This window comes from Tyto alba, unplaced genomic scaffold (genome assembly GCF_018691265.1).
Source record: "Tyto alba isolate M040663 unplaced genomic scaffold, T.alba_DEE_v4.0 Super-Scaffold_20000042, whole genome shotgun sequence".
In the NCBI taxonomy this organism is placed as follows: domain Eukaryota; kingdom Metazoa; phylum Chordata; class Aves; order Strigiformes; family Tytonidae; genus Tyto; species Tyto alba.
Genome location: NW_024881293.1, coordinates 9,699,549 through 9,717,786, shown reverse-complemented (window position 1 = coordinate 9,717,786; position 18,238 = coordinate 9,699,549). Strand labels below are relative to the sequence as shown.

Sequence of the window (18,238 nt, the reverse complement as noted above, 5' to 3'; positions counted from 1 at the left end):
GGAGGGCTCGGGAGGTGGCACCCAGGCCGATAGGCTCTGTCCCTGTTTGGCTCAGCCCTGGTGGGACTCAGTCAGGAGACAGGGAGCCCAGAGCCTGGGAGCGCTGCGCTGGCATTTCTGTGCCTTTTTTTTTTTTCTCCTCTGCATCGAGGACTGCCGCAGCCGTGGGCGGCAGCAGGAGGCCGGGCTGGCTGGGGCTGCGGGGCCTAAGGCCGAGGTGTGGCCGGGCCTGGCTGGGCGCGCCGAGGCGGCGCGGGGCACCCCCGGAGCGGTGCGGGAAGTGCCGCAACGCCCAAGGCCGCGGGCCCGCCTCGCGCCGCCGTTCTAACGGCCCGGTGGGGCCCGGCCCAGGAGGGCGGCGCGGCGCCGGCTCCGCGATCAGGCCCTGTCGCGACAGGGCCCCGGCCCGCCCCCGCGCCGGCCACCCCCTCGCCCCTGCCCGCCCCGCCATGGGCGCCCCGCTCCGCCACCGTCCCACAATGCCCGGCGGCCCCGCCCCACCCTGCGTGCGCCCTCCCCTCCCACCGGCCAACCAAGCTTGCTCTCCGGTTGGCCGCGGCGCCCCGCCCCGCCGGCGCGGGCCCGCCCCGCCGCCCGCCGCGCTCTCGCACTGGTGCCGGCGGCTGTCAGTCAGCGCTTGTTTTCGGCGGCAGTAGGTTGGGTTGCGCCGGCTCGTCGCTGGCTCGGCGGGGCGGTGTGAGGAGGGAGCGGCGGGCGGCGCGGCCGGGCGGGGGCAGCGCGCGGGGGGCGGCGGCGGCGGCGCTAGGCCCGGCCGCAGGAGTCGGGGCCGAGGCCGGGGCCGGGCCGGCGCCGCGGAGGGAGGGAGGGAGGGAGGGTGGGGAGGGAAGGGAAGGGGGGGCCGGGCCGGGCCGGGCTCCCGGCTGTGCGGAGAACGGTGGTCGGTGATCGGTGCTGGGGGGGTGGGGGGTGGGCGGGGGCGTCCCGGCCGCGGCGCGACCATGACTCTGGAGTCCATGATGGCCTGTTGCCTGAGCGACGAAGTGAAGGAGTCGAAGCGCATCAACGCCGAGATCGAGAAGCAGCTGCGGAGGGACAAGCGCGACGCCCGCCGCGAGCTGAAGCTGCTGCTGCTGGGTGAGGAGCGCCGGGGCCCGGCCCGGCCCGCGGGGCCGCCGCTCCCGCCGCGGGGCCTGGCCCGCCCGCCCGCCCGCGGGGCTTGACAGGTCCGGGAGGCTGCGCGGCCCCGCCGCGCCCGGGCTGTGGCGGTGAGCGGGTGTGGCGGCGAAGCGGCGGGAGCCACGAGCGATCCCCGCCTCTGAGCCTGGCGCTCGGGCTGGCCTTCCTACCAGTGCCGGGGCTGGCCGTCTCATTGGCTGCCCTTTGTTTGCTTTTTATGATGCTTTCTCCGTCAAAATGGATTTTCACATAATCAGGAACTATTAAGCTGAAATTACTGGTTCTGAATGCAGGCACGTGCACACGCGTGTGAAAATTGTCTTGAGAAAATGCTCCCCAGAGCGTGCTGGATTTTATTAACGTATGAAAATTCACTGATGGAGTTGATGCTTTTCAGTATTGCCAGTGAACTCCTGGGCCTCGAATGAACATCTGTGGAATAATTGGCCTCCAGCTCCTAAACCGCAGAGTTCCCCTGGCACTGTCCTGGGAGGGCTGGCAGGTTTAGGGATAGTGAATCTAAAGGGAGATGAAGCAGTAAGAATGCACCAGTTCTGCGTCTGAGGAGGAAATGGCTGTAGTGTTTAGCATTGCCTTCAGAGGTAGAGATCACCTGTGCAGTGATAAAGGTGTAGGTGTTCAGATGGAAACATAGTAGTGTTCTGTGGTTGTGCAGATGGATAACTGTTCCATGTTTAGATAAGGCTTATAAGGATGCGTAGTCAGTTACAAGAGCAGCCAGCTAAGATTTCAGGCATTTACATCCTTCAGCAGTGAGTTTGATGTTCGTGTCCAGATAGCTCTCAAATTTAAACTTAAGTTAGAGTTTTCATGGGTACTGTGATTTATCATTATTTGTGTATGTAACTTGCTTTGTGTCTTCAATACTGTGTCATCTCAAGCTGAAATATGAAGCAGATCTGATGAATTGAGTTTATTCGCTTGGGGTCTGTTGTGAGTTGGCAAGCCATTAAAGGTACAGATTAAGGATTAGGATGATCCTTGTGAAAACAAATGTAAAACTTTACCACAAGTGAAGTGAGGCCATGTCTGCACAGTCCTTTGGAGGTCTCAATACTGATATTGTTGCATAGTGATAATTGTTCAGTGAAGGCCAGGGCTTTTGTTCTCACTGTGAATCCTTGGCGATTAACATGTTGCTGTTCTTCAGGTGAAAGGTAAAATTGAGGGCTTGACATTTGTGCTCTGCGAAGATGCTGTATCAGTTTCTGTAAGGCTTCTTTTGGATTAGGGATTGTGTCTCTTGCTCTCATGCATCCCTAAAGTCCCACAGAAGCAGCTGTTTCAAAATAGGTTGGCACTATAGGATAGATCTGGGTTAAGAAGATCCCACTGGATCTAAAGATTTCACTTTAGAAATAAATTAAATTGCTTAAGAATCCTTTCCGCTCTTCTAAAAGATACAGTTAACTAAAATTCAGCATCAGATTTACAAAAAAAAAATATTATATGAGGTGGTTACTGTTGGATAAGTAACACTTCTGGTTTTGAGATGTGTTTGCTGGACGCTTTTCACTGGATACAGCGCATTGCCCACCATAAATTGTGGCAGGTAATGAGTGTTCTCCTTGATGTAACTGCTACTTGCAGGGATTTCTTCTGTTTTGCTCCTCTTATATGGAGTTCTTACATTCACAAGTGTTAGTGAGAGGGCTTTCCCAGATCTTCAAAATTTTGAAAAGAATTTGTATGTGGAGGGAGTTTCTGCCTTGTAGAAACTCTGGTAATTTTTCTTGTCACTACATCTAGTGGCAGTTAGTTTGCTAAGCCTAAAACAGAAAATTGGGGTGAAGAATAACAGTGTTAATCAATGATGAACCTGGTAATAAGAAATCTGTTTTCAAGGTATTGGACATTGCCCTCTGGTATAAGATAGTCACTTGTCTTTTTACTGGGTGGGAAGGGGGCAGAATATTTTATACAAAAATTACTAGTGATTAAGCATGGGATACTGTTGACTGAGCAATGTATTTACAAGTGCCTGTCAGGTACTCTGGGGTCATTAGTAACTTTGTGTAAACTTTCCTGCTTTCATATGTTGACAGAAGAAATGGTGAATTCAGATGATCTCCTTGTCTCAACATTGTCATACTAAAAAAGGTTACTGTGCTCTTATAAATGTAGGAGACCATACCCACCAGATATTATAATGTTCTAGTGTGGTGCTGTTCTGTATTGTTGATGGCCCAGGTAAAAGCAAGAGGCACCTTTTGTCCAAAGGAAAAAAAAAAAAAACCCAACAAAAACCCCCCAAACAAACAAAAAAGCAACCAAACAAAAAACCAGGTGATGATGGAGTGACAGAAATAGTCTGTGTTTGAACACTTGAAATTCTGAAGTATGTGAATGGCTGGTGCTGAGGTTTCTCATATGTTTTCATTATTGTAATGTTTTGAAGCACCACTTTTTTTTTCTGTTTTGGTCGCTGTGGTAAAAGACAAGGAAGTATTTCTCGCCACAATGTGAGAAACCACAAAAGATTTAAGTTTACAGTTTTCCCTCCATTTATGGTGTAGCTTTCTGTTTGAGATGGAGATAGTTTGCTGCATATTAATGGTGTTTATAATGTTAATTTCTAACTATGCTGACATAATTTCTCTCAGTTCTTAGATATGGAGTTTGTTTATTTTAAACATGCTGCTTCTAGTTACATGCTTGCTGCTTTTATTTGAGCATATTTATTTGTTTGCCTTTTAGCCTGGCACTATAAATATGAGTAATTGAGAATCTAAGTGTGAGTAGTAATTGTGTATTGTGATGAATGAGATCCTGTCTTAATATATCTATCCCCTAGTGTGAGGTGAGTACCTGGTGGTTCCTGTGGTGAAAGCCGGGGCTCTGCCAGCATGCCTATTTGTAACTGCAGATCAAAGGGATTTGTCACGTATGCGATACGGTTTAGGTTTTGCTCTCAGTAGTCAAGTGAGCTGGGCCACTGTATTAAAAAGAGCTGTCTTTTTCTATGTGTATGTATACATACTCTGCATATTGATAGCAAATTTTAGAAGATTGAACAGAAGTACTCAACAGAACTGTCAATGGTGTACTCTTAGGCTGTTGTCTGTGGGATGAAATGTGCAGGTATGCTAATCACATTCAATACTTGACCCATATGTCCCCTCCACATGTATATACGTAGAATGGCAGTCGCTGGGTACTTTCCATAATACCAATTGAATCGTGAGTTTAACTAGGCTGTGTAACGGCATGGATACTTTATCTGATGATGTTTTTCTCTCATATTTACTGTGCTAGAAAGTTCTCACTGTCTTTTTATGTCATCTGTTGTCCTTCACATGTTAAATGACACTTTTCTGGGGCCATAAAGGTAGGAGTGGGAGGACCTGCCCAACTGACTGTGCAGGAACCAGGTGTGGAAAGGGCTGGACTGTTTAATGTGCTGGCATTGGCGTGAGCGTTTCTTGCCCTCCCATCTGCTCTAGGACCCAGCTTCTCTGGGGCAGTAAACCTGTGCAGTAAGCAACTGGTAGCCTTGCTGAGCAGCCTGCTGTCTGTTAGGGATCAAGACAGGGTTCAGACAGCTGTGAGCAACATCCTACTCTGTTCTCCCTGCCAGTTGCTATTTTTAACTCTATAATATCCAGAGGCTCCAAGCAGTATTAGAGATATTATGCCACAGTGGTGATTATAATTTCAGCACTTAAGAACAAACGTTAGGTTTGCACAGTAGTTTGGGACACTAGGAAGATGCACTGACTGGATTGTTTGTGTCAGATGGATAATCAAGTAGTTTCTTCAGCTCCATTCTCCTTTAGAGTTGATTCTTCTGTTGCATTCAGTTCTTTTCTATGAAAAAACGTAGTCTATAAGGTAAAGAGCATTTTTTGCCAAATCAGAGTGAAAGAAAATTTGCTCTTTACAGTTCAAATAGGCTTCCACTGGTCTACTCACTGTCATCTCAGTTTGCAGTACTTACCAGTTTGAGGGTGCATCAGGGCCCTCTCTGGCTAGTGCTGTGATTGTAGCATCTTGCTGGAGTATCTGGGAATAGGTCAGGTGTGACGGACAAGGGCCTTTTGACGCAGAACGTGTGGGAGTGGCTGTAATGTGAGATTTGGAATAAGTACCAGAGCTGCTTTTGAAGGCTGCTGTAAAGCACAAGATGTCTTCCTTCTATGCTGTTAGGTTCATAGTGGGGAAGAGCAGAACCATCCAGATTGTCTTTTAATATTCTGGAATGTGGCTAAAGTGGTTAGACATAGTGTGTACTTGGGTATAGTAATAGGAACTTTGGGGTATGATGTGATTGATGTTAGCTTGCATTTTTCTGTAGCAAGCCTTGCTTGTGATGGCTTCTAACTCTCTCTTTTGCATTCTGTAGGCACTGGGGAGAGCGGAAAAAGCACGTTCATTAAGCAAATGCGTATAATTCATGGCTCAGGCTATTCTGAAGAGGACAAAAAAGGTTTCACCAAGCTGGTGTACCAAAACATCTTCACTGCCATGCAGTCTATGATCAGGGCTATGGAAACCCTGAAGATTCTGTACAAGTATGAACAGAACAAGGTAAGTTTCTCACAATTTTTGTATGTGTCTTTAGACAATGGGGATTTTGGGGTTGGACTCCTAAGTTCCTCTTTGTTTGTGTCCTCCTGCATTGCAATCTTAACCTCCCAGAACTCTTTCCCATGAATGTTTTGTGCTTAAGGACTGCTTTTTATGACGTTTTGTTGATATCTGATTCCATTTACTTGGTTAAGGAATGGGGCAACTTTGTCAAGATGGTTTGTGCACTGGTCTGAATAATGAGTGGCCAGAGCAAGGGACTGGGATACAATATAAGGTATAGGAGAGGTGCTCTTTCTAATAATTTCAAGGATTCAATATTGTTAAACGTGTCAGGCTTTTCTTTGCATGAGTTACTATTAACACTGGAACTTGAAGCTAACAAAATACATGCTGGACCTGAAAGACACCTCTACCGGTAGTTATCACTATTCCTGCAATCTGTCAGTTTTTCTGATAGGTACTGACCAAAGGTACAAACCTTTCTTGAAGGGTTTTGGTCTCAACCACAGAAATGTGATTTGAGCTGAAGTCTGGCTTACTGATTTTGGGTCCAGGAGTAAATTTTTCAGCCAGATCTGGTCTAAATTATTTTATCTTTTTTGGGGGGAGGACAGGGAGGGTGAGGATGTGCCAGGAAATTAGATTTTTTTTTTTTTTCGGTGTGTTTTGCTTCGTTAATGCTTAATAACTTAATATTTTTAAGTGAAATTGTATCTTATCTGTTCTGTCACACAGTAACTTGGAACAGATTGTTAGTGACTGTTTATAGGGATTGGATGGTGCACCAGGAGTTCTTGAGTCTGAACACCTTTTTTACCTTTAGAGAGGTTCTGCTATCTCAGTGATGAGATGTGAGGAAGCTTACCTTGCATGTGCTTTACCTGGGGCATGGTGGAGGTGTTTCAATAGGTATAATCTGCCAACTGTTGCTTATGATAACATGTGCAGAACTTGGCTTTGTTTTTTATTTTTCCTGGTATAGGCAAAAGCACCTTCCTGTGGCAAGTGTACCAAAGATTTCATGAAGTAGTTTGGTGTGGATAGTAATCTCACAGATACCACAGGCTGTTATAATGACTGTAGGGTGGGCATTTTTATTTTCTCTCTCAAAAGGGATCATAATTGAATTACGCTGAAACAGTGTTTCTACTGCTATTAAAAATGTATGTTAATTTTTTTTTTTACTAAAAAACCTGAGATATCAACTTGTTATCGAACTGCAGTTTAACCTCCTCAGAAGTTGGGCAGTCTGTGGTTCTTCACAGTAAATACTCCACCTTGGAAACCACTGTGTTTCAAAGCACCTGGTGATCTAAGGATAGGTGAAACTTGCTGCTGTTCTACAGCTTATCCGGTGAAGGCGCATATGATGCTTTGGGGGAATTCTGCTCATGTTTTCTATGTCTTAGTTGCATAATTTACCTATTGTTCCTCTGGTCTTAGCAACCTAATATGCAACTAGCATGTGGATCCTTGAAGTCATAACATAAGGATTTAGTTTATCTGAGAATTTTTTGCCTGCCTGTGAGCAGTACCCACTGCTTCTGACCACCCCTAATTTTTTTTTTTTTTTTTTTTCCTTTCCCCTTTTCAATCTCCAGGCCAATGCAGTGCTGATCCGGGAAGTGGATGTAGAAAAGGTCATGACATTTGAGCAGCCATATGTAAGTGCAATTAAAACATTGTGGAACGACCCTGGAATACAAGAGTGTTATGACAGGAGAAGAGAATATCAGCTTTCCGACTCAGCTAAATAGTAAGTGTATAATCACTGGCATGCACTGCCAGATGGTAGTGATGGTCTAACGAATAATACCTGCCCAGTTTTTTTATTGAAGGCGAGAGTTTATTTCAAAGGGTAGGAGCACTGCTGTAGATTTCACTGCATAGTTTGTTTAAAGTACCTTTTATCTTTTTCATTGAGGTGCTTGAGTCTTGCTAGTGTTTTAGACAAGCTGCACAGTCTCTGCTGGTTATGTGTATTGGGATAAAAATTATAGGCATATGAGAAAGGCACTTTGCCTCTATCAACTAGAAGTATCATTAGGAAGAGTTAAGATGAAAGAGCAGTGGAAGCAGGTAACTGGTAACTTGTTTGAATCTGGCTCCAGAAAGGCACAGAGCTTTGCCGGAGATGGGGGAAGCTATGTTTATTTTGGGATAGATTTAGATCTGAAAATTCCTTACCATTTGCTACTTCTCACAAGGGTATGAAGTGTTCTGCTGGGTAATGAAGACAGTTATTCACACATCTGCTTCTGGATACACCTGAGGCTAGAATCTTTACCTTATGCCATCTATGGTGGTCCTGGCTCTTAGAGCAACACTTCTGCTGCCTTTCTCTTTGGGTTTGTTCTTTGGCCTAAAGGTGTACATGGATGTGTAACTTAATGGATTTATTATTGATAAAATCTAAGTCTAGTGACATAGGTTTGTTTATAAACAGAAAACCTCCTACAAGACTTGATTCTGCAACATAAGCATCCGCTATGCTTAAACTTTCTCTGTAGTAAAGATTGTCTTCCATGTTCCTATAGAAAATTGATAAAGCTGTCCTTAATATATCTGTTTATCCTCCAGAGGGCATGGCTGGTGGATTACTGTTTCCCCAAGATGTATTCTGTTATTTTTCCACATCATATTTTAAATGGTTCAGGTGACTTCTGCCTTTCTTATGCTAGGGAAAGACTAAACATAGCAGTGTTTAAATCTGTATATTTATGTGCTTCAACCTAAGGTACTTTTTTTTTTTTTTTTTTTTTTTTTTTTTTGTTTTTCCATTGTGCTTCTTGTAGCTATCTTAGCGACGTGGATCGTATCGCTACCCCAGGATATCTACCAACTCAGCAAGATGTGCTACGGGTTAGAGTTCCTACAACCGGTATCATAGAGTACCCCTTTGACCTAGAGAATATTATCTTCAGGTACTGAAGGTGTATTCGTGTTACAGCTGAACTGAGAGAGGAGTGATGGTTTCGGGAAGGATATGTTCTGGATTGCTTTCGAGCATCCAGGTGCTTAGTTGAGAAGCTTGAGTGGATGTATGTGCTGTGATGTTGTGAAGTGTCTGCTGACAGATGTTCCTGTAATGGGAATGGTGTAACATTTTATTCTGATTAAGGGAAAACTCCAAGCTGAAACATTGACTGTCAAAAAACAGAATATGCTTTTGAGTCAGTGACACTTAGAGCCCAACTCACCATCTTGCAGGAGCTCGTGTCCTTCCTGGGAGGGATTGCATTGCTGGCATCTGAGGCTGAAGTGGTGGCTTGTGAGGCAGCTGAGTGAACTGTTGGTATCTTAAGCCACCAACGGGTGGAGGAGGAAGCTTGATCTGGGAAGTGCTTGACTTGAAAATGTATTTCCCTCTAAGAATGCCTTGCTCAAACAACTTGGACCATTTATTTATCTTTCAAAGAGAGACCACTTTTTGTGCAGAAAATCTTCCTTGTATGTGATACCTAGCCTTCAGGGATGTTTTTCTGTTCCTACCTTGTGCTCTCAGGATGACACCAAAACTTGCTGCCTATGCTGCTGCAGCAATAGATGGTATTTGGGGGATGAAGCCAGTAATCAAGCATGGCGTAAAGGGCACAATGACATGCCTGTCTATTGCAACGCGATTTTCTCCCTAGCTTTCTGGTACTTACATGCTCCCTGCCCTTCTCTACTGCAGTATTGACATTACAAGAGAGGGATAAAGAAGTCTGCATCCTCTGTCTTAGGTCATTCAGTTACAGATATACAGAAAGTTACTCTTCCTGTTCCAGTTTGCTAACCTATGAAATAGGTGTAGGGTTTTATCAAAGGTGGACTGTGTGTTGCACTTTAGGTGAGTGACAAAATAATTTTAGCATGCTATACAGGTGGGACTTGAAACTGAGGAGCTGAAGTGCATAACTGTTAAACAGCACATTCTAAGAAAAGTTTAATAACTAAAGAAAGCTCTCTGTGTGAGAGAAGTTTTGAGGCAAGCAGATGCTTTAATAAAAAATAATTTGCTCATTTGACAGAGGAGAGTTTTGAAAGACTTACCTTCTCAGACTCAGGACTGCTACTTAGCAAACCAGAGCAGAATGCAACTAAAAATGTTAATGCTGATATTTGGAATTTGAATTTGGTATCCTTGTCTGTGGCCATCTCTTCAGTTTGATGTATTTCTGGAGCAGGATATTTTGTAAACTCAATGGTTTTGTTAGCAAGCACCTATTATTACATCCCTGTGCTAGGTGAACTTGAATGGGAAAGAGCTGCATTCGTTCTCTGATCCTTTGCATTCAGATGGAGAACTGCAGCTACTTCTGTGATACTGTATGTATTTCTCTTCCTTAGAATGGTGGATGTTGGAGGTCAAAGATCAGAACGAAGGAAGTGGATCCATTGCTTTGAAAATGTGACTTCCATCATGTTTTTAGTAGCACTTAGTGAATATGACCAAGTTTTGGTGGAATCTGATAACGAGGTAAGCCAAAGAATGGAAAATACGCAGGAGGGTGGAAGGAAAGGAGGAATGCCTTTCTAGATTCTTGGAGGTTGGTACCAAAGTGCTTGGCACCAAGTTGTACTCGCAACTGTTGTTGGTTTTGGCCTTCAGTTCTTCCTATTGCAAAGGGAACACAAGCCTCATTGGGTCATGATGTTCCCCAAGAATGGAAAATGTGCAGTGCATTCAAATAATCTGTACCTCTCAAGTAATACTGAAATACTGTGAAGTTGCTGAGTTCTGTGTGCCTTGGAAGGTACTGTGCAATGTGATGGCATGCTCTTCAAAATTGCCCATTCCTCTTTTCTGCACTGAATTACTTCATGCTGTGACTGCTGTCTTGTTAGTGACTGGTCTCTTTGAAGGTGCAATACTGAATTTTGGCACTTGCTAATAGATTAAAAAAATGCCATTAAGTAACAGCAGTTTTTCCTTTTCTACTAGACAAAACATGTTCACAAAGTATCATGGCCAGTCCTCTCACATGACTGTCAAAGGATAAAATGAATTTTAAATCTTTTGATATGAATGGCTTGACAATTAAATGAAGTTTGAATCCATCAGTTTTTGCATTTCCTCTCCATTTACCAGCTTGAGCCAGAACCTACCGGGGGCCAAAGTATTCTGTGTACAGTGTCTGAGGTGCTGGATCGATACAGATCTGAGTATGTGTGCAGGTAGCAGAAAGGCATCTTTGTGCTCATTGTGAAAACAAGGCTTTCTTATTTCAGAACCGGATGGAAGAGAGTAAAGCTCTCTTTCGAACCATTATCACTTATCCATGGTTCCAAAACTCTTCTGTTATCCTCTTTCTCAACAAGAAAGATCTGTTGGAAGACAAGATCCTATATTCCCACCTTGTTGACTACTTCCCAGAGTTTGATGGTGAGTGGTTTTTAAGGAGGAACACTATATCTAGAAGAAGGGGGTGGAGGTGGTTTGGTCAGAATTTTTTTGATTTTTAAAGAAAACTCAGATCTAGAGATGGGGAAAATGTCTTAATTTGAGAAGGAATACCTACAACAATGAGAAAATGTTCACAAAAATGTCTTAATCATGTGTAGATAACTAGAATCTGGTTGAATAATGAAATGAAACTCTCCTAGATGAAGAATTATTCCTCCCTGCCCCAATATGCACTTCAGAGTATTAAATAATGGAAGTCTAACTTTCCTACCTGTATGCTTGCGCGTATAACCTGTTTCATAAACATGTCACAAATTCGCTCCTATACTGGGCATTTTAACCCTCTAATCAAGAGATGAATTCAGTCCTTGTTTTGAGAAACTGGTCAAATATCCAAGTTGTTCAAATGATGGTGCTGAAAAATCTCAGGTAGCATGAAATGCTTATTAGTGTGCCATCTGCAACTGAGGTAAAATAATACCTGTGTGAAACAGAAATTCCCATCTAAAACAAAATTCCTTAGCCAAAATAGCATTTCACGTCCTTCAGTTGAGTGCATTTAACATTGGCTGCTAACACATCTGTACAGGGATGAAAATAAAAATACAAAGTAAAGGAAGAATTGCCATTTTGCAAACAGCTTTTGTCTTTTAACCGACTAATAAAATTGTTCCTTAATAGTTGTCCTCTCACTTCTGGAGTTTCATGCCCCCTGCTGTCTGAAAGCACAAGCACTCTGAAATTGTCAGTGGTGGAAAACACCATGTTTTTACAGCAGGCTGAGAATGGCTGGTGAGCTTAGGGGTCAAATAGTGTGTACTTCTAGTCTAACTTAACAGCTGGAGACAAGATCGCAACATCAGGAAATATCATATACTTTCATTTTTTTCATATAAGTATTTATTGTAGCTCTTCCAGGGGTGCTGCATGGCTTGTGAGTGAGAGGTGACCCATCAGACCACCTCTCAAGAGATGGTCCTTGCCATGGAGAATGTGACAACACCAATACTGTGAAAGAACTATCACTGACTTTTTTTTTTGTTTTTTCTGAGGAGTTGTCAGCAGTATGAAGTAAATACTGGCAAAAATTCCAGTTTTTAGCTCATGCGAGTTGACCAACCAGTTAGGACAGACTGCAGTTTTGGCTGAAGATGACCCTTGTTTGCAAAACATATGCTTGTGTCCTTCAGGATATAAGATCCATCTATATATTAGGAAGAAATACACATCCCATCTCCAGAGAAGAACACTGTGTTACATATATCCAGCATCTGTTGCTGTTACCTAGTGAACACAGCACATACAGGGTTATACCACATGCTGTATTTCAAAGCATGGTCTGAAATGACACCTTGGTGTCTGTCAAAACTCTCAGCCTTGGAAAAATGCCTTTTGTAGGTTTTGATTAGATAGCTGAAAAGCATAAGACACTTCAGCTCCTGGGACTTTCATGCAATAGATGATCTTAATTTCTTCTTTATAGCTCTGTAACCCATAAGAAAAAGTGCGCTAGCAATTATTCTGATGGATCAAACTGGGGGATGTGCTTAGCATAAATCCATTAACTGGTTTCTGTGTTTGCTGCAGGCCCACAGAGGGATGCACAGGCAGCCCGTGAGTTCATTCTCAAGATGTTTGTGGATTTAAATCCCGACAGCGATAAAATCATCTATTCTCACTTCACATGTGCCACAGACACAGAAAACATCCGTTTCGTCTTTGCAGCTGTCAAGGACACCATCCTACAGCTCAACCTGAAGGAGTACAACCTGGTTTGACCTGCTCCGCTCTTGGCCCCTTGAGAGGCTTCATTGTGAAGAAAAGACAAAAAAAGAAATTTTAAATATGACAGGAAAAAAAGTTTTAATTTTTGATGATGTAATGATTGCAAATTGTCTGATCTGTGGAGTGGCAAGTGCTCAGTGTTATCCTGGAGTCTCATGTCTCTGTCCACAGAGTAGCTGATTTCATATTTTTAACAAATTGCTTTTATTTCACAGTTAACGGGGATATGCCTCATTTCTTCAGCACCTTGCTTACTTCTTAATTTTTGCCAAACAGCTAAGGCAGTCTCATCTTGAGCTTTCCTTTGTTGCTTAGCCACTTTTTTTCCCCTTTTCATTCCCGTGGTATATATGTAAAAAAACCCCCAACCTTTCCAGCTGAGATTGTGAATTCACTGGACTGTGGGAGTGCAGAATGCTACTGGTCCCTTTGCCTTGTGCTATAGGGTGCCTCTGATGTAATTTGCTAATCCTGCTTGCTTCCCTACCCCACCTCCCCCTTCTTTCCCTTTCCTTCCCCAGGACACGCTCCATGGTTCACTGTGATGAAATGTTGGGGAGGAGCGATTGCTCTCCAACTATTGTGCAAAAAAAGAAAAAGGCAAAACAAAACAAAAAAAAAGCCATCACTTTTCCATTCTTTATATGTTCTAGTTCTGAGTTATTTTTTCTTATCAATTATAAAAGGTATGGAGACTGTGATTTTTTTTTTTTTCTTTTTTTTTAAATTATTGATGTTCTATACATAGTTTGCTACATGTTGCTGTATTTTGTTCATGGACTACAAATGATGGAAGCTCTTGGAGCAATAGCTGCTGAGCCTGGGGAAGTGCCTGACTGTAATTGTTCTTTTTTATTTTACGTTGTTTTTATTTTTTTCACACACATACACACATCCCCCACACACCACAAGCGTATGCGCGTGCGCGCACAAGGCTCAATTTGCAGAGAGGAACTATGTTTTGTTGAGTAGAGTATATGAGATCCAGTGAGCAACTTCTCTATGCAGCAGATATCAAAAGCACACTGAGTAATTGTGGCATTTAAACATCAGACTTTGGCTGGATTGAAAAATCTTAGTCTCATGCCACCCTCTAGTTCTTTTCTTGCTGCTAGTAGCAAACAAGCCTTGTTTATTGCATTTTGTGCCAGTGTGTTGAGTGACCTTGTAAGAATTCCTTGCTCCTGTCCACCTTGCTGATTTTAGAAAGGACTAGAGTTGGTGGGTGACAAACTTTGGGACAAAGGTAGGATTCTTACTTGAAAAGATTGAGAATAGCTCTTGGAGGGAGTGGCAATTCTCTCTCTCCTGTTTATGCATTCCCCTGAGGCACACGCTGCTGTGTTTCTCTTTAGAGGAGTATGGATCCTCTTTGGAAGACTTGCACACATACTTGCTCCAGGGTGCATGTGATAATCAAGTTACAGTAGTCATGGCTGGAGCACACGGCTGCTATGGAATCCAGAAAGCCCTGCTGTGGTTGCACTTTTGATTAGCAGGAGAGTATAGGCAGAGACAGCAGGGTTTGCTGGTGTAGGTGGAAGGTAGAGTGGAAGTAGTTCTGGATTCTAGATGCCAAACTCCACTAAGCAGAAGGGTGTGAAGCCTTTGCACGTTAGAGAGCCTTTTCCAGTAGCTGAGGCAGGTGAACAAATGTGATGAAGACCTGTTGGCAGTCTGGAAGATAACTACAATGGCAAGGCAAGGAGTGAGTAGGAAACAGGGAAATCTGGCCCATCTCTAGACGTGTGTCATTTAGCCATCACTAATGCTTCTGTTTCAATTCCAACAAGTAGCATTGGGTCCAAATTCTCTGGATCAACCAGATTGCCCCCTTGAAGGCTAGCAGGCTGCCAGTAGATAAAGACTTAAATGAGCTGCACTGTTGAAGGGGGCTGTTAATATTTTGTCTCTTTTGTAGACAGAGCACTACATCAGTGTTTTGCACAACATGTGAGAGTAAATCTTAACTGTTTGAGATGCTTAAGATGCTTTGATCTAGAACACTAAAATACGGAGGGACATAATTTTGGGTAAATCTGCTTATAGGTCCCTCTTGTTTTCCAGAATAGCTGAGGTAAGCCTCTGGATGTCTCAGAGCACTACAGAAGAAAGCAAACTCTGCTAAGAGTGATTAGAGAGCTCAAGTTGGAACAGTAGCCATGGGACCAACAGTTGAAGAGCCAGTCTGGCTGAGTGGTGATGCTGAGGGAAACACAGCATCTCTTTTGACTAGCCATGCTCTGGACTGCATTTAACACTTGGGAGGAATGAGAGGGATTCCCATGTGTCAGACAGCTTTGCATCAGTTTTACTGCTTTTTTTGTCTTTATGCTGAAATGATCCATTTTGTAGAAACTGTCCTATAAAGAGGAATTTATAATCATCTTCGTGTATTCTAAGTGCTGTTCATCTGAAGCAGATGGCAGCAGCAGCCTCTTCCGCTTCTGTGATCCTCTTGTAAATGGTTCACACTACAACTATTGCCAGCAACGATGCTGGCACTGAAGTATACAGGTTCTTGGAAATAACTTCCCTGAAGTTTTTTTTCCAAGGTGAATGATGGTGGTACTTCCACTTGAATCAGAAACTTTTTTTTTGTTTTGTATCCTCCCCTTCTTTAAGAGCTGCGGCCCTGGCACAGGAGGAGGGATCATGGCTTCTGTCTCTTGCAGAGTGAATCTGTATTTTCGTGGGGAACCGTGGGAGGCTATGGGCACAAGGATTTAGGCGTGTGCTGTACCTTACTGAGCAACTGCTTGGTGTAGCTGTTGGCGTGATAACTGACTTGGTGTGATGATTATTGCAAAGGGAAGGGGAGAACATTACACGATGGCTGTCTCAGGAGTTCCTGAAACCTCATTCTGATTTAGGGATGGAATGGGTCAGACTTGTACACGTAATCTGGAGTTGTCTGTGGACTGTAGTATATGTGAGAAGATACCAGTGTTAGCACGTGCTTTTCTTAGCAAGCAGTAGCTCGTGTGCCTCCAGCTTGGCCAATGAAGCATTCCTGCAGAACTGGTTCATGTCTCCGTTGGCTGGCCCTTTGGCAAATACCTGCCCTAGCAAAAGTGCCAAACCTTAAACCAAATTTGCCTGTATCATGTTTTATGAAAGTAAGGCCAGTCAGAATTTTCTGCGGGTTGAAACAACAGACTGACCTTCAGAAAAGGGGTGGAATTGGGTTCTTGTAGAGAATCTATAATCTTGAGTCTGAGGAAGTGGTCTCTTGGCTAACCTCTGCTCCATGTGCACTTTTTATCTTTGTTCTGCTGAAGAAACCAACATATGTTGAACCAGTTTGAAACTTGAAGTCAGGGAGGAGAGGACCATCCCATTTCTTTGCATCCTTCTGTGTGGATTGGCTATCTGGTGAGCAACAGCCCCTTCCTGCTTCAGCGTGTCAGATTGCTCCTGCCCTTTCTGCCTGTCTCCCCTCCCAGAGTTGGATTCTTTGGTCTCTTGTTGTTGCTTCCTAACAATGTTGGCCTTGCGTTCAACTATGGTTTTTCTTCATGTATTTTATTGGTTTAAAAAAAAAAAAAAAAAAAAAAAAAAAGTACTTCCGGAGTGTGCTGACCATTGTATTGTACTGTACAGAGCCCAGGTTGTTAGAGTCCAGCAGAGATAAAGTGTGTTATGCAGCACCCAGTTTTTTAAGAGTATGGTTTGTGCCAATGCCCCTTCTTTAGTAGTGCCAGAGACTCTTTACAAGTGCCAATGTGGTGGAAATTATTTGGTTATACTTGTATATTATAGGATCTTGATTTAAGACAATTTAAACATTATCCTATTTAAAAAGATACTATATAAAATGCTGTTTTTAAACCTTGTCATTTGCAATGCATGTATTGTTGTGTGTGTTGGGGTGGGGGGCGGGAAGAGGGTAGGGTAAAGGAGTTTCTGAATAAGATGCCCAGTGTCAGGATCTATTCAGGCTCCAAACTGTCTCATTCCAGTCCAGGAGTGTGATTGTTTCTTGGAATGATCCCACTCTGGCTGCTGGGCAACAACCCTTATTACAGAAATATCTGATGGAAATTGATTTTCATATCTTTCTCCTGAAATAAATTCTCTGTTTGAAATTGGAATAAATTTTGTTCCTAAAAGCTGTGGTGGTCATGCATGCATTTCTCCACTCGTGTCCCTCCTGTCCCTCCTCTTCCTCCTCTGGTTGTCTTGACAACTTCTGTACCCTATGGGACTTGCATCCGATTAAAGCACACTCTGCCCTCCTAGCTAGCAATGTTGTCCCTGCTCAGAAAATCAGGACTCTGAGGCATAGAAACAAAGTGTGTTTTGGTAAACATAAGGTATAGTATGCAGTAACTATATATAACATAATGTACTAATAATTCTGAACTGAAGTGTGAACAGTAGCTGACTAGGGTTCAAAGATGTAGGGATGCAATGGTGGTACCTTGACATAAAAAATCAGAGGATTTTGGAGCAGAATTGTTAAGTGATGTTGTCAGGATTTGCTGCTGCCTCTTGCTGTAGTGTCAGCCCATTTCAGGCAGACTTCTTGCAGGGTACATGTTGCCAATAGCAGAAATGATGGTGGGACCAGGCCTGCTTCCAGTCTTGTTTGTTAGCAACAATATGAAACACTGCTTAGATTTATCCCTTTAGGAGTCCAGGGATGGATGATTGTAAAAGCTTTCACAGAAAGTTCTCCTGAATCTCCTTGATTCTCTTTCCCTAGGATTGTTCCCCAGGAATTTCATATTAAATCAGATGAGAGTGGGTAGAGATATCTGACTTCCTCTGCGTAAGGTTTCCTGTGTTTTCAGGAAGATGCAACCAAGGATATTTTGCTCCCTTCTATGTCATTTAATGCACAGGTAACGTTCCAGGTGCTGGACGGCCTAAGGTGCTATGTTTCATCTTGGGCCAGGAAGATCACTCCAATCTGGTTGGCCATAATACTGGCAGGTATTGGTGTCATTTCTGCTTTCTAATTAAGGCTGTATGTACCTTGCTTCTCTCAGTAGCTCTGTGTTCTCACCAGCTGAAAAACGTGAAATAGTATCTGAAAGAAGTGTGTTTGGTTTGTTGTTTATTTCCTTCAGCTCCACATGGGTCATGTGTTGTGCCATTCTTTGCAAAAGGAGTATAATATGTTCCATTTAAATAAAGCACAGTGACATATTAAGACTCTTCAAGGAAGAAGGTAAAGTCTTAAAACTAATGCCCAGTATTCCCAACTGACTGCGAGAGGGCCTTGTGTTTTGGTCTTTTGCATCCCCCAGCTGCAATATGTGTGCAAGTTGCCCGCAGTTGCTGCAGGTGTGCAGTACGGCTGCAGTCTCTGAGGCATTGCAGCTTGCTCAGTGTATATGCAGAAGGTTGGGTCCCTGCCTGTCTTGGAGT

At 43.6% G+C, this 18,238-nt stretch overlaps 1 protein-coding gene across 1 annotated transcript; it reads left to right on the top strand.

The window, feature by feature from the left end:
• Positions 1–905: 905 nt before the first annotated feature.
• Positions 906–16,974, top strand: GNA11 (G protein subunit alpha 11). Its single transcript, XM_032993231.2, has 7 exons — positions 906–1,095; positions 5,501–5,685; positions 7,290–7,444; positions 8,484–8,612; positions 10,021–10,150; positions 10,903–11,056; positions 12,665–16,974. The coding sequence occupies exons 1-7, from the start codon at positions 960–962 to the stop codon at positions 12,853–12,855; spliced, it is 1,080 nt and encodes a 359-aa protein (XP_032849122.2). The 5' UTR covers positions 906–959; the 3' UTR covers positions 12,856–16,974.
• The last annotated feature ends 1,264 nt before the right edge of the window (positions 16,975–18,238 follow it).